The following is a 16,612-nucleotide window of genomic DNA, read 5'->3' as shown; positions in this document are numbered from 1 at the left end:
CCACATGGAATATATCTTTCCTATCCTGTTAAAGAGGCACTTCGAGGCGTTAGGGCTTATAGAGAAGAACCTTTGTACTTCGACGAAGATGAACGTGAATGAGTATGGCAGATTCAAGGCATAAGACAGGTCTTAAGATGTAATTGTCCTTACTTCATCAGTTACCCTAGTATGTTTGCAGATTTGTCTTTTTTTACTCATAAATTCTATTTTTATATTAAAAGAATCTATAATCTGAGACTGAACTCACTTTTTTAGTTATCTATATTTTGATCTTTTTAATTATACATATATATTTGCAAAAGTAGAGTTGTCAAATGTATCCTTTTTTTATTTTATGTCTTTGGAATTCAGGTGACATTTAAAAAGGTCTTTCCATCTCTCGGATTATAAATGCAAAGCATTATATAGTATCACTATGTAACCAAATCCTCAGTAGACTACATCTTATATTACTCATTCACACAAAGGCTTAAAAGGGCACTGATTGTCAACAAGGGATGATTTTGCCACCCAGGAGACATTTGGTTATGTCTGGAGACAATTTTGGTCAACACCACTGGGGATGTGCTGACATCTAGTGGGTAGAGGCCGGTAATACTGCTAAACCTCCTACAATGCACGGTAGCCCCTTCCCCCCACCCCAACAGAGAGTTATCCAGCCAAAAATGTCATATATGGATGAGGTTGAGAAGATCTACCATGAACCATTTCTCCTCTGTGACTGTTCAGATCCCCACTGTTTCAGGATGTGTATATCATAGAACATTGAAAAGATTGAGGGAGGTGGAAAAGAAAGAAAAAAGCAGGAACTGGATAAAGAAATTTTGGTAAACGGGAGAAAACCCTTTTACTTCATTTGTACTGTCCTTAATTCAGTACCTCTAATTCAGCTCCCAAAACTCAAATTTAACAAACACCATTTTATAGAATACATCAGAAAAACAAAAAGAAAAAAAATCCTGACGAACATTGGCATACTTCCTAAGAGACAAAAGCATGAAGAAGAGACTAATTATTATGTAAATGCCTTTATTTGAACTACTACATTGCTACCAGATTACATCACTTTTCAGAGTTAGAGTAACATAATACCTTGGAAACTATAGCAAACAGCTTGACAAAGCAAGAGTACATTAATTCCTACATATATACTTTTATTTTTAGTGACCACATTTCTTTGTTTTAGGTGTAAAATTAAAAAATATATTGTACACTTAGCATACTTGGCCTACCAAATCCCGTCTAAGTTCTGAGCACACTCTCTCCTCAAAAGTATCATATTCAACAGCATTTTAAATTTAGAGAGAGAGTTTGATGATACAGGTTTCAAAACAAATAAGCACGTATTGAACCAAGTGATTTAAGACAAAATATTTCAATTGTTTACAGCTTGGGTATGAGAGGGAAGATGTAAATTTAAGGTACATTTTTCTTCTAGCTACGATGTATGTTTTACTTACTTGAAGACCCCTTAAAAAAAGTAGCAAAATCAGCAGTCTTGTTTAATGTAATCAAAATATTCTTAAATGTACAAAAAAGGATCATGTAGAAAGAATACTGTAAAAAGATACTGATCTTAAGAATAAAAGAATAAGAAAAGCTTCTATTACATTCTGCACAGCCAGTTACTTCGGCAAATTTTCAGTACTACAAAGATAAGCAAAGGATACTCATATCCAAATACCCTCTGACCATAGTTCTCAAATAAGAACTAGCATACTGGATGGAAAGCAAAATTACTGTCTAATAATATTCATATCCCATCATCTAAGCGAGTCCCAAGAGAGGGACATTCTAAGAAGGCAAAAGATAACAGAGCGAGAAATAACATACAGCAATGGGAAATGTCAAGGGCAGCATTCTAGGAGGAGAGAGTAAAATGTTTTGGCTATGAGCACATTTCAGGCGTGCCTGACAAATCCAACTCTGACTATGGGAAAGAGGAGTTGTTTTTCTTAAACCCTTTCCCCTGAGGGCTGTCATGATGAGCTAGTCCTGTTAATCAAAATGAAAAGTCCTTTGAATGGCCAAGAGTTCCTTAAGCCATAAGCACTTCACCTGGAAATAGCTGACCTGCGAATCATGCACCTGGGAGCAAGGCTGTTTTATTCAGATTGGTTATTTTACACTCTCTTCATTCCCCTGCCCATCAAACATGCAAACACAGTCATGACCATCTTGGGCTTTACTTCCACAAGGTCTTCAGGGAGAGCGTACACTCTGGCTCCGATTCTTCTAGCCATTGACACTGCATACCTATTTTAGGGGGAAACAAAATCAGGATGAAATTCTTGTCAGTTAAGGACACCACATAAGACATCTATTTCCTCATATATAATTATTATGCTGGGATGCAAAAATTCCATATTGATAGTTCCAATTAGAACAGTTTTGCTTTTTGTTTTCTTTTGATTTGGGTTTTGATTTCACTTTGAAGTTACAGTAGGTTTTTAAGCTCTATTATTTGGGGCCAATAATATTTATTCACTCTTTTTCTCCAATGTGAGGTGAGAATTAAGCTTGAAGTACCAACTTTATATATATAATTACCTAGGCTGTCTATACAATCCTTGTTAATATTCTCATTGCTCATATAATAACACACACTCAAGTGATCTTAGAGATATGAGGTGGAAAATCATGCTAGATGTAAAACCCAAGTTGTTAGGCAGATGCAATGAATACTTCCAAATATTCATGAGAGGGGAGACAGTCTACATGGTACATGGACAGAGTGGCTGGACCAAAACCTAGAAAAGGTAGACAAAGGAAGGGACAGAAGAACGGAGATGTCCAGGTAGGGAAATTTTCAGGAACACATCTCAACTAATCCATGAAGCATTTCTAGGGTGTGTTGGAACCAGAATCTTTAAAGATAATTAAATCATCGAGTTTCTAGAAAAAGAGATTTCAAGAGTTCTTGATATACTGTGGATAGTAGACCTTTGTCATATCTGCTAGAAATATTTTTCAAGGAAAAAAGAAATAATGTGCCTGACTCCAAAGTTTCGCAAGAATGCTTCTTAGCTGTTCTGTAATGCAGGACTGTGGATGGATTTTCAATGTCTAACTAGTAAAGTTTTCATGGGTCACCCATGAAGCCAGATCACACTCTAGGTCTTTGGTGAAGAAGAAAATAGGCTGGTGGAAAAGACCTTCTGAATATTGTTGAAATGCAAGAAACTTTCAAGGCATAGTCTTCTGTGGAGGGCTAGCAAGCATTCTGTTGATATGGGAACTGACGAAAATAAATTCAACAAATGTAGTAAGAATGATCTATGTATAGTAAAAGAGACATAAGTGGATAATGTGTTTTTTAAAAAAAGAATGAGACAGACAGATGAACACCCTAAGCTCTTATTTTCCTTGTTGTAAAGTTTTACCTGATTTGCATTAAAATACATGCTACGTTATTTCTGTAATCCACTGAAGCAACAACTGACTAAGCACCTAGTAGGCCAAGCACAAGGCTAGGCTCTTATAATTTTAAAAAATTTAATCTTTATAAAATCTAAGGTAAGCATTATTGCCTCCAGTTTACTGATGAGGAATCTGAGGCTCCAAGAGGTTTCTCCCAAGGTGACACCACTCTTAAATGGCAGAACCTGAATTAGAATTCAGATCTGTCCAGCTGCAAAGCTGCATTCTTTTCATACTATTAGCAGTCTCCCTTACTTGGCATTATTGTGTTTGTCATCTTCTGTTAGATTGCCACTCTTCACAAGGTCATAGTTTATACAGCCTGGCTGGATGGCATCAATTAAATCCACAACTGCCAAACTGGAGCTGATCGTCTTGTCCTAGTGTGAAAGGAGAACAAATCTGAGAATTTTGATACATACAAATTAACATGTGCTTACTTATATCAAGTGCCAAAAACAAAGCCCAGTGAATTCGTAAAGAATTGTGCCATTAGCCCAACACTAATTCTCATTCACAAAGAAGCCAAAGGTTACCTTCCCAAATGATAGATGTTATCTAGCAAACATAATATTTAATAGTCAAATATGGATTCTGACCTTAAAACTCTGAATGGAAGTTGATTTTCCAGCTTCACTCAACGTTCTGTTCACCCAGTTCACAATGATGTCGTCATTGGCTTTCTGACCATCTCCAAGATCTTCCAGGACATTGAGGGTATATCTAAGAGAAGCAGCAGAAGAAAACGTCACAATCTACTTCATGAGGAAAAATGCAAACATCAGAAAGATGCTTTATCTTCCACTTTTTATATTTCTTAAATTTTTCTTTTTTTTTTTTGTGACGGAGTCTCGCTCTGTCGCCCAGGCTGGAGTGCAGTGGCGCAATCTCGGCTCACTGCAAGCTCCGCCTCCCGGGTTCACGCCATTCTCCTGCCTCAGCTTCCTGAGTAGCTGGGACTACAGGCGCCCGCCACCACGCCCGGCTAATTTTTTATATTTTTAGTAGAGATGGGGTTTCACCGTGTAGCCAGGATGGTCTCGATCTCCTGACCTCGTGATCCACCCTTCTCCGCCTCCCAAAGTGCTGGGATTACAGGCGTGAGCCACCGCTCCCGGCCCCTATATTCCTTAAATTTCAAGGACTAAAGATTTCATGGAAAGAGATTCACACTATGTGAAAAAAATATTTCAAGCAGTAGTGGCTTGCTACTGCTCTACCCTTTGTAGTGGTGAGAGAGGAGCAGATTGACAGTGCTTTAATGAGCAGGTCCAACAGCCTACTGCAGGCACATTTTGTACTATTCCAATAGTGGTAATGGCATTAAATAAGCTGTGCTTTGGCTGCTGCCCAGTCATAATGAATGCTTTTCAGCATTATGGTGATCTTCAGCAGCATTACAGAGAGAGATCTTTATTTTCAAATGAGCATGAGGATGTTCATAATTTTGTTCTGACAATTTTTTAATTCACTGACACTGAACGAGGCCGAAATCTATGTGTCAGGCTTCCTATTTTTTAAAAAAGGGACTAGCCATAGTTCTGCTGCCTAACTTGCAAGGAAGCATCTCCCACTTAACATCCAACATATATTCATTAATTAAACTCATTTCAGAGTGTAAATACAACATATTTCAAAAGTGTAGTTACTGACATGTCCACTTATTAAACACAGTAAGGACTAAATCACAGACCTGTATGATAGTAAAGACTAAACAGCTACAGTTGTGTACTGTACCTTCTCATCAGCTGCCAGACTAAAGCTAAAGTCAGGGTTTGGTTCCCATCATTCAGGTCTTGCCCTCCAATGCCAACCAGGGAGAATTTAGCAGGATGCTTCCCTAATTCAACAGCATAGTTGCAGTTTTCTAGCTGCAAAGGCACAAGAGTAAATGGTTAAAGACTTCCATTTGTTTAATCTGCATACGTGTGTGTCTTGTATAATGCTAGGTATCAGCACACGAAAACAAATAAGACACAGTTTTTGTCCTCAAGAAGCTCAGCGTCAAGAGTTTTAGAAACAAAAGAAATGAATCGAGAATAAAAATACTCTAACAAAGATATACAGCAACTTAATTACCTACCTTTTTCATGTTGGCTCCAAGTTTCGGGTATGGAGGTTTATTAACCTTACTCCAGTCAACAGGAACTTTAATTCGTTCATATAACTGTAAGATTACCAGGGCATCTTGCAGGTCACTAATGATTTAAAAATAATGTAATCAGTGTTTTCAGGAAGCTGGGACTTACTTGACTTTCCTTAAAAACAGTAACACTACATTGTCAAACAAGATATATAAAACCATAAATAATACCCAAGACTCATATTTTCTATCAATCTGTGCTGAAAACAGAGCTAAGACCATCCCATTCATTTATTAAGTATTTATTGAGAGCTTACTGTAAGCAAGGCACTGTTCTAGAGGCTGGGCCCACAGGACAAAAAACCCTGTCCTTGCATTAGAGTCAGAGAGAGACAATAAACAATTATATGGATAAACAAACAATACCGGGGTGTTGTTTGTTTTGTTGACAATAAACAAACAATATGGGGATGTTGTTTGTTTTGTTGACAATAAACAAACAATACGGGGGTGTTGTTTGTTTTGTTGACAATAAACAAACAATTTTGGGGTGTACGTAAGTGCTATGAAGAAAAAAAGGAACTAGGGTTAGGGGTTAGAAAGTAGCAGGTGGTAGTCAGGAAATCTTTGAATCAGTGACTGGAATACAGTAAGGGTACGAGCCATTATATGCGAGCAAAGAACGTTCCGGGCTGAGAGAACAGTGAGCCAAAGTCGCTGAGTTGTTGTGGATGGTCTACTTAAAGGATTCCCTGGTCTCTGTTTCTTTCTTTTTTACCTTTCTTTTTTTTTCCCTCTTAGAGATAGGATCTCACTTTGTTGCCCAGGCTGGAGTACAGTGGCACAACCATAGCTCACTGAAGCCTCAAACTCCTGGGCTCAAGCAAACCCCCGCCTCAGCCTCCCAAACGGCTGTTTCAAAATATAAAGTATTTGCTCCCTAGGGTACTATAAAGACATTTATATATTCTATCACTTACAGTTAATGATCATGTAAAGAAATAATTAAAGCTTTTGTGTATTTGGAAAATGATGATGGAAATCACCACTCGACATTTTCCAATATAAATAATAGCTACAAATTAATATCTAGAAAATCTTTAGAGCTGTCATTATTTAACATCCATTCATGACATTCATAACTGTTTACAATAGCAGTAGGAAGGCTTACGCATAGAGATGGTTTACGTGGGGATTGACACCAAGAGAGTTCATCCAGTTACGGAAGGTTCTTTCTTCACGAGTTTCTCCTGTTAAGAATATTCACAAAATTTACCGATTCATTAAACACTTTATGTATGTGCATATAGTGCCAATCCACATATTAGATTATTTTATCTCTCTATTCAGATCTAGAAGTTTTCGATAATACGAGTTTCCAAGCATTCTTCTAAGTACATACATTCTCTCTAGATACAGGCTTATTTTTAAAATTTGAATTTATTTTAAAATTAAAGAATACAACCTTATTCTAACCAGTTAAGCAATTTAGAGGTTTATAAACTTTTTATAGTCTCCTTCTCAAATCTTTCTCCAATATTTCCTCGAATCTGCATCCCTCAAAGTAACTGATGTTATCAGTTAAGTTACTGGTTTTATAGAAATATCAGTGGACACTCAATGAATTACTATTTGCATTATTTATTTATTTATTTATTTTTGAGATGGAGGTTTGCTCTTGTTGCCTAAGCTGGAGTGCAATGGCGTGATCTCAGCTCACTACAACCTCTGCCTCCCAGGTTCAAGGGATTCTCCTGCTTCAGCCTCCCGAGTATCTGGGATTATAGGCGCGCACCACAATGCCTGGCTAATTTTTTATATTTTTAGTAGAAACGGGGTTTCACCATGTTAGCCAGGCTGGTCTCGAACTCCTGACCTTAGATGGTCTGGCCGCCTTGGCCTCCCAAAGTGCTGGGATTACAGGCTTGAGCCACCGCGCCCGGCCACATTTCTTAATTTTTATAGACTATATTTCATGCATATATAATCTGGAAATGGTAAACTCTGCCTTTCCAAAACTTAAAAAAATAATTAGTATATATTATCATTTGTTTTTTGAGGAGGTAAAGGTGAAAGGAGTTGGGGTTAGTTCCAGTTACATTGACTGTGGATGAATGAAACATAAATATATACTAAATTTACAGGTCAAACTGAATGCATATGTGCACTTTTTCCTGATGAGAGGATTAAAAAGTGGTCTAACCCTAAATATTAAAACTAAATACTGATTTATTAAGTGGCTTTACATTAAGTGACTCGACTACTTTTTATTTTTTTCTTTTTTTTTTGAGATGGAGTCTTACTCTGTTGTCCAGGCTGGAGTGCAATAGCACAATCTTGGCTCACTGTAACCTCCATCTCCCAGGTTCAAGTGATTCTCCTGCCTCAGCCTCCCGAGTAGCTGGGATTACAGGCACGTGCCACCACGCCCAGCTAATTTTTTAATTTTTAGTAGAGATGGGGTTTCACCATGTTGGTCAGGCTGGTCTCAAAACTACTGACCTCAGGTGATCCGCCCATGTCGGCCTCCGAAAGTGCTGGGATTACAGGTGTGAGCCACCGTGCCCGGCCTCGACTACTTTACTTTAAAAGTTCACTTGTATCGTACTTTTCTGCCAGTTTTTACTCAGCATCTGCCATCTACTTCTTGTAGATATAAAAAAACTTGCTAAGTCTAGATTGTAAAATCATTGTGGCCGATGTATTTCTATAGTCCCACACATTCGAGTTTGAGAAGTTTTTAGTTACCTTCTAACAGAGTCCAGTCAATATCCTGGTTCTCTGGCTTAGTTAGTGCTGGGTATTTATTAAACAGGTTAGCCACGAAAGCTAAGTTGAGTTTGGGGTTTCCACTGACAACATCAGCAGGGGTAACAAACTGTCTGCAACCTAATTTATCTGCTTGTTGAAGCATACTCTCAGCTCTCTTCAAATCATCTGTTTCCTGTTGAAACAAAATCGGAAGACTTTGTCAAAGGCCACACTAAAAATATAGAAAATTTCCCCACAGTCATAGTCTGGGTATACAGTTCTACTTTCTTTTAGCCAACATATGGTACTTATTATAAAATTGTTTTGAATGCAAAAAAAAAAAAAAAAGTTGGCCCTCTTGGAGATGCAGTACCTGTAATATACACTAGATGGCGCCAGATCATATAGCAAACTACTGAGTACATTTAAATTGCATTAAGAAAGAAGTTATGTAAAAGGTTGGGGGAAACTCCCAGATTTTGTTTGAAAATCTGTAAAGAAAAATATACATTCACCATCTTCATTTTCTCCGGTTCCACTTTTCCTTTTTTCCTTCTCAATAGGAAAACAGCTTCAATTCTCCTTTTAAGCCACCTCAAGTTAAATATTCAGATATTTTCAGTAGAATTATGTTAAAATTTTTTTTCAAATGTACTTATCTACAATGAATCTCTACTAATTATCAAATGTGAAAGGGTATTAACTGTAGTCCTACTTAAGTCTCCTTTAGAAAACGGTGTTCATTTTCTGTAAGTTGTGGGTTTATTCTCTTCAACCTGGCTTATTTTATTTTATTTTGCTGATTCACTACTTTCTGCTTTGGAGTTTCTCCTTTTCTCTATTGGCTCTCAGCTGAACTTCACTGAGGCTTCTGGGTACTGTGCATTAAGTCAATGAGCTTCATGACAGAGTGGACTCCTTGGAACCCTGGAACCTCTGGGGCTGTGTTATGCAGCAGAAGGAACTAGAAAGGAGGGCACTGCTGGAGAGCGAACTAGAGAGACAGGAAGTTGTGCTGAGCTGTGGAAGTCGGCTCCCCTGGCTGAGGGAGAAGACAGATACCTTCATTCATTTCATGCTCAAATCCCAAGGGAAATGCTTGTGAACTGTTGCTTGAATTGAAGAGAAGCAGAGAATCCATTTCCACTGATTTCTTTTGAGCATAGGGAGAATGGTGGAAGGCAAGACCAAGGATTAATCTCAGGGAACTGAAGGATTAAAAAAGGACGAAAGGAAGGGATTTTTTCCATTACAAAGACCAAGAGAAAAAAGTTAAATTGAAATAAAAAACAGGTAAAACTGTTCAGAGTTAAAATTAGGCCTTGGTTGGACGTGGTGGCTCACGCCTGTAATCCCAGCACTTTGGGAGGCCGAGGCAGAAGGATTGCTTGAGCCCAGGAGTTCGAAACCAGCCTGGCCAACATGGCGAAGCCTCGTCTCTTAAAAAAAAAGAAAAGGCCCTAAAGAAGGTGTAAAGCTGAAAAAGATGAAAGACGCTGAAAACCGCGAGAATAGCATGAGCAAATGCACCTGGGTGGTGGTGGAAGGAAGGTTGGGGTGGGGAATACAGACTTTTGGGGAAATAACACTGGCTAGATTTTAGAGCAAGATTTGTAGGGTGAGTGCCAAGCAGAACATTTCAGACTGAATTCTAGAGTCAACAGAAGAATCCTTGTCGGATTCTGAAGAGGGAAGAGACAAAAAAGTGTTTTAAGATCAATTGGAAAGGGTTGACTAGAGAACTGGTGTATCACAATCAGTTAATATACTGATGCCATTTACCCTGGTATCAGATCACATGGCTAGCCATCCCAGACAGCTCCCTTCTTGGACAAGATGGCCCCTCATCCCTACCAAGAGTGACCTGAGCTGAAGAGTTTTGCATTTAACATACAGACAGAAATATAAGCACACAAGTCAGTTACAAATTCAGTTCTGGTAAGGGCAGCATAAAAATGGTTTAGCCACGCAGGGCACGGTGGCTCACACCTGTAATCCCAGCACTTTGGGAGGCCGAGGCAAGTGGATCACCTGAGGTCAGGAGTTCGAGACCAGCCTGGCCAACATGGTGAAACCCCGTCTCTACTAAAAATATAAAAACTAGCCGGGCGTGGTGGCGGGCGCATGTAATCGCAGCTACTCGGGAGGCTGAGGCAGGAGAATTGCTTGAACCCAGGAGATGGAGGTTGCAGTGAGCCGACACGGTGCCACTGCACTCCAGCCTCGGCAACAGAGTGAGACTCTGTCTCAAAAAAGAAAAAAATGGTTTAGCCAATGTAATCCACTCCATCCTATGGCATAATAGGCTAGATATGTGGATTTTGTTAATTAGTAGCATGCATTCCATATCTAATGGGTACAAAAACCACAGATTCCTAGAAACTTGGGACTAAATAGTTCAGTCTAACTCTTTACTTTATGGATAAACAAAGTGAAATCCAATTTTGAGAAGGAAGTTATCCAAGGTCACTAAATAAATTAGTGACATAACCAGGGAACATGGTCTCTGAGAGTAATTCCCTAAATTAGATTTCATAGATTGGGAGTTTGTAAAACATAATCACATTACTCTCAACACAGGCATATGAATATATAGTCACTTAATCTATTACTGTGGTTATAATCCAAATACTTGGAAAAGGTCTTCATATAGTCACTAAATCTATTACTGTGGTTGTAATCCAAATACTTGGAAAAGGTTAGCTTCTAGTTACTTATTTCCCCATACTTGTTTTGAATATTTTATGCCATCCATATAAATCAATACCACAACAATGATGGAATTCACTAACAATCAAAATAAATCAAAGCTAGTTTTCTGGCCTCTGAATTACATGTACAGTAATACATTTTAAAATAATGCTTAAAATTGCCAACTCTACTTCATACGATTATAAAAATTATTGTACTTTTAAGAAATTGACAATAATTTTGCAAGATTGTAGAATTCAAAAGAGCACTTATACTTACATTGAAACCTGACATGTTAATATCTATCCGTGGTTCACCTTCCTTTTGTCCTTTTGGTGCGATTTGATTGAGAAGATGGAAATAGGCTTTGGAATCCTACAAAGAATTGAAAATGTCAGTGAGATCACAGTTACAAGGAATGAATGTATCCTATTGTCCCATGTTTGGAAGGCTATTTGCATTGGATTTTTTGAGAATATATGGCACAAATCTCTGCCTTCTAATTTAACGGGTGTCTTCCCCAGAAAAGTTCATCTATCTGGCCTTATATCTGTCTTGCATATGGAGGAACTGGATTTTGACATGACTTCACAATTATTAAAGTCATCAATACAATAATGCTAATAAACATATAACCAGTTCTGTACCTTCACTGAATTACTGAAGTCAATAAGCTTGACAGACAAAACAAGCATTTAAAAAAGTAGGAGAGCAGAAATCCAGGAAGCATAGAAGAAAGAGAAAATAAACAGGTTATATCATTACAAAGAACAATGCATATACCACAACCTATGAAGAAGAGATTAGCTGTGTTAAAGATGTATTTAATTGTAAATTTAAATGACAAAAGCATTAAATGATAAACATTTTAGTTGCTAAAATAACACTGAACCCTCTATGATCTGAATGTACTTAACAAAACAAATGTCTCTTTTCGTTTTAAACCCCTGGACTAAATCACTTGAATGTTGTTTTCTTAGAATCCCAATACATAAAACAATGGGGTTGGCTCACAGTCAACATGAATTCAGGTTGTGTGGACAACTCCACAAAACACAGCCTGAAAACCATTGTACTCGTACAAACGCTTATTAAGAGCCTTCACACACGTGTCAAGTAAATTCCTGCATCTTTGGAATGCTAGAGGACCGGAATTTGAGTCAAGATTCCTTAATCCTGCCATATGTGAAGACCACCTTCCAGCTATGATATTAATAGTTTCCTGTTACTGGGCTTTGAAGGTCCAGACAGGCTATGAAGGAGTGTTTCTTATGGTCTATGTGCATACTAACCCCTGAGGAAGTTGCTCAATATGTGAATTACTGAATCCAATTCCTGAGCTACCAAATATAAATGTCTGGGAGCTGCCCAGAAAGGTGCCTTTTAAACCAGCTACCCAAGTGAGTTTAAAACCTTGTGCCATAAATGATTCTAAGAATGGGGAAAATCAGGTAATTGAAAGCTATTTCAGAGCAATTCATAAAATGCCAACTCCGATCCTATCATTCGGGGGCATAGCATTTACCTCTTAAGGAATAGTGTACTACAGTTGTGAAAGTGCTTTCACTTCCAATTACTTGCTGAAGCTATATAAACAATTTATAATCTAAACCTATGCTCTTGAGAAGAACAAGTAAAGAGCAGACCCAGCAAAATCTGTATTTACTACCCTGAAAAGGGCTTTACAGGTGAAAATTTGACCATGAATACAGATAAACTGGAAGTTAGTTTTCGCATTACCAAACAATTCTTTCCTTTTTAAAAATATTGATGGCTGGGCGCGGTGGCTCACGCCTGTAATCCCAGCACTTTGGAAGGCCGAGGCGGGCAGATCACGAGGTCAGGAGATCGAGACCATCCTGGTTAACACAGTGAAACCCCGTCTCTACTAAAAATACAAAAAAAATTAGCCAGGCATGGTGGCAGGTGCCTGTAGTCCCAGCTACTCAGGAGGCTGAGGCAGGAGAATGGTGTGAACCCAGGAGGCGGAGCCTGCAGTGAGCCGAGATGGCGCCACTGCACTCCAGCCTGGGCGACAGAGCGAGACTCTGTCTCAAAAAAAAAAAAAAATAAACAAAAAATAATTTAAAAAAATAAAATAAAATAAATTCAAAGCAGGCTTCACTTAAAAAAATAAGATTTTCTCTTTACATTTAAAATATATCCCAGTACATAAAATCCATTTATGGTTGCCTTGCTGATTTTCAGGAACGCATCTAGTGCATGAAACAAAATATACCTGGTTGTCCAGGTACCATGGCTCACGCCTGTAATCCCAGCATTTTAGGAGGCTGAGGTGGGAGGATCGCTTGAGCCCAGGAGTTTGAGTCCAGCCTGGGCAACACAGTGAGACCCCACCTCTACAAATAATAAAAAAATCAGGCTGGGCACAGTGGCTCACACCTGTAATCCCAGCACTTTGGGAAGCCAAGGTGGGCAGATCACGAGGTCAGGAGTTTGAGACCAGCCTGACCAACATGGCGAAACTCTGTCTCTACTAAAAATACAAAAAGTAGCCGGGCGTGGTGGCGGATGCCTGTAATTCCAGCTACTCAGGAGGCTGAGGCAGAAGAATCACTTGAACCTGGGAGGTGGAGGTTGCAGTGAGCCGAGATAGTGCCACTGCACTCCAGCCTGAGTGACAGAGCGAGAAAGAAAAAAAATAAATCAATCGGGCTTGGTGGTGTGCACCTGTAGTCCCAGCTGCTTGGGAGGCCGAAGTGGGAAGATCGCTTGAGCCTGGGAGGTAAAGGCTGCAGTGAGCCATGTTAGCACCACTGCACTCCAGCCTGGGTGACAAAGTGAGACCCTGTCACAACAACAACAACAACAACAACAAACCTGGCCAAACATATTGTATAATTAAAAGAGAGGGCAGGGTCAGTTGGTCTTATAATTTTGGGGCTACTCTTAATTTTCATGGATGAAATCAGTAGTACAGGCAACTCACTGCTTCCTCTCATCACTGAACAAAATCATATGATCGCATAGTATTGTTTTCACAGCCTTGCTGGTCAGTGACATCTGATGAAGATCCTTAAGTTTATTCCCTGTGTACCAACATCTGGATGTCAGACAGAATTGAGGCAGTTAAGGAGAACTCCACGCAATGTTTGCTATGGTAATGTTGGCCCTCTGAATGAGAAGCCAAAGGCAACATGTAATAAATGTCTTCCTCCATTGTTAGTTTTCCCCCACTGCTCATGATAAACAGTGAGTGAAAAAAAAAATCAATTCAATGCAAGAAATATGAGGGTCTTGTATGTGCCACATACTATGTGATAGGTTGGCTTTAGTAGGAGGGCCCTGGAGCAGGGGCTGAGGTAGGATACACAGACATAAATAAGAGCTCATCACTATCCTCGAGGAACTCACAACTAAAGGTAGGATAAAATGACAGGAGAGAAGAAGCCAAATGAAAAAGGTGAAGAGGAAATCGTGAGACCCTTCCTCTCTCTTCTAGGTGTGTTTACTAACAGGTACACTGAGGCCTGGGAAAGGCAGTTAAGAATAGAATAATCATGTCCTATTCTTTAATACTCCATGTTTAACAATCGGCAGAATATAACAAATTAGCATTATAATATGATAAATTAGCATAATATTTTTACCTTTTTCCACAAAATAAAACATAGGTGCTAACGCTTCTTATCTGGCTCTATTACTCTTCTAAAATCTACCTTCAGGGCCAAAAGGCAACAAGGCTTGGTGATACAGCATTAGGATTTTCTCTCTGTTAAGCTGGGACGAAATCTTCCAGCTATTATATCCCCCCAAAATGTTGTGATTCTTTGAACAGTTACCTTGATGTCAGCACTAAAGTTGTTAATTTTTTGCCAGCCCGAGTTTTCCAAATGAAAGTTTGCCCATCTAAGCAGAAGCTCTTCTGGAGACAATTTCATAAGTTCCTCCAAAGTCTCACCATCTCGGAGTAAAGCAGCCAAGGCTAGAAGAAAAAAAAAAATCCCACAGTCATCATATGACATAATAATGGTCATACCAAGTTCATTCAGTCTGTTGACACTGTTAAGTAACAGAGGTGCAAAAACTACTATGACATAGCTCCTAGTTTCAAGATACTCATAATCTACTAAAAAAGATAAATATATAATAGATATAATAACATAATACTACAATTTATTCTTTTCTCTGTTATTCTTCACATTCCAAATACCAAATGAGGTTATGGCCTTTAAGCTTAATGCAAGCTTCACATTATGTCATATGTTTGCATAAATTGTTCTTATTTAACACTTCTAAAGTCAAGGATTTGGGGCCAGGCGCGGTGGCTCACGCCTGTAATCCCAGCACTTTGGGAGGCCGAGGTGGGCGGATCACGAGGTCAGGAGATCAAGATCATCCTGGCTAACACGCTGAAACCCCGTCTCTACTAAAAATACAAAAAATTAGCCGGGCGTGGTGGCAGGCGCCTGTAGTCCCAGCTACTTGGGAGGCTGAGGCAGGAGAATGGCGTGAACCCGGGAGGCGGAGCTTGCAGTGAGCCGCTATCATGCCACTGCACTCCAGCCTGGGCGACAGAGTGAGACTCCGTCTCAAAAAAAAAAAAAAACAAAAAAAAACAACAACAAAAAAAGTCAAGCATTTGGGGGAAAGATGTTTAAAATTTGGGAATCTTTTACTTAACCTTTTGATTAAAGTAGTCTAGAAACACGGTGGTATTTGTATTTAAGTACAATTAATCAATTAACTCTTGAAGGCTCAAGCCTATTTTAACAGGAATATAATTCATCCTTATATTTTCTTTTTCTTTTCTTTCTTTTGAGAGAGTCTCACACTATTGACCAGGCTGGAGTGCAGTGGCGTGACCTCGGCTCACTGCAACCTCTGCCTCCCAGGTTCAAGCGATTCTCCTGCCTCAGCCTCCCGACTAGCTGGGACTACAGGTGCATGCCACCACGCCCAGCTAACTTTTCTATTTTTTTGCAGAGACGGGGTTCCGCCACGTTAGCCAGGGTGGTCTCCAACTCCTGGCCTCAAGTGATCCACCTGTCTCAGCCTCCCAAAGTGCTGGGATTACAGGTATGGTCCAACACACCCAGTTGCAATCTTACATTTTCTCTCTTTTTTTCTTTCTTTCTTTTTTTTTTTTTTTTTGAGACAAGAGTCTCGCTCTTTTGCCCAGGCTGGAGTGCAATGGCACAATCTCAGCTCACTGCAACCTCCGCCTTCCAGGTTCAAGCAATTCTCCTGCCTCAGCCTCCGGAGTAGCTGGGACTACAGGCATGTGCCACCATGCCCGGCTAATTTTTTGTATTTTTAGTAGAAACAGGGTTTCACCATGTTAGCCAGGCTGTGATTGTGCCACTGCACTCCAGCTTGGGTGACAGAGTGAGACCCTGTCTCCAAAAAAGATGGTGCAAAATGGTGGAGCTGAGGGTGGTAATGGGGTAGAAGTTGTGTAGGCAGAACAGAAAAAAATAGACAATCAAGTTTGAGGACTTCAGGAATGCTCCTTAATCTCTCTGTGCTTTTGTGTCATTATTGCAAAGTGAATTGTAAAGTGCCAGACAAATGTGAATTACTAGTAAAGAAGAGAGTCATGTAATTAGACTATTTTCCTGAATAACTCTATAGCATTACCTTATGTTCATTCCAGTTACCACCATTTAATCACCTCCATTAAGTGAGAGCATGAAAGTCTGC

At 39.3% G+C, this 16,612-nt stretch overlaps 1 protein-coding gene across 5 annotated transcripts in view; it reads right to left on the bottom strand.

Annotated features, from left to right (window-relative positions):
• Positions 1 to 1,012: 1,012 nt before the first annotated feature.
• PLS3 (plastin 3) overlaps positions 1,013 to 16,612 on the bottom strand; it is a 90,317-nt gene continuing 74,717 nt past the window's right edge. For 3 of the 5 annotated variants that reach the window (XM_012498958.2, XM_030807654.1, XM_030807653.1), the window contains 10 exons: positions 14,752 to 14,894; positions 11,596 to 11,622; positions 11,228 to 11,323; positions 8,255 to 8,450; positions 6,678 to 6,756; positions 5,507 to 5,621; positions 5,161 to 5,294; positions 4,023 to 4,146; positions 3,679 to 3,803; positions 1,013 to 2,259 (listed from right to left, as the gene is read on the bottom strand). In XM_012498958.2, the coding sequence (XP_012354412.1) occupies positions 2,127 to 2,259; positions 3,679 to 3,803; positions 4,023 to 4,146; positions 5,161 to 5,294; positions 5,507 to 5,621; positions 6,678 to 6,756; positions 8,255 to 8,450; positions 11,228 to 11,323; positions 11,596 to 11,622; positions 14,752 to 14,894 (1,172 nt within the window). In that variant the 3' untranslated portion in view covers positions 1,013 to 2,126. The remainder of the gene's footprint in view (positions 2,260 to 3,678; positions 3,804 to 4,022; positions 4,147 to 5,160; positions 5,295 to 5,506; positions 5,622 to 6,677; positions 6,757 to 8,254; positions 8,451 to 11,227; positions 11,324 to 11,595; positions 11,623 to 14,751; positions 14,895 to 16,612) is intronic. The other 2 variants (XM_003262225.3, XM_003262226.3) reach the window with 2 other exon arrangements.

This window comes from Nomascus leucogenys, chromosome X (genome assembly GCF_006542625.1).
Source record: "Nomascus leucogenys isolate Asia chromosome X, Asia_NLE_v1, whole genome shotgun sequence".
Lineage (NCBI taxonomy): Eukaryota > Metazoa > Chordata > Mammalia > Primates > Hylobatidae > Nomascus > Nomascus leucogenys.
The sequence above is the reverse complement of the archived record's forward strand: the minus strand, read 5'-3'. Positions and strand labels throughout refer to the sequence as shown.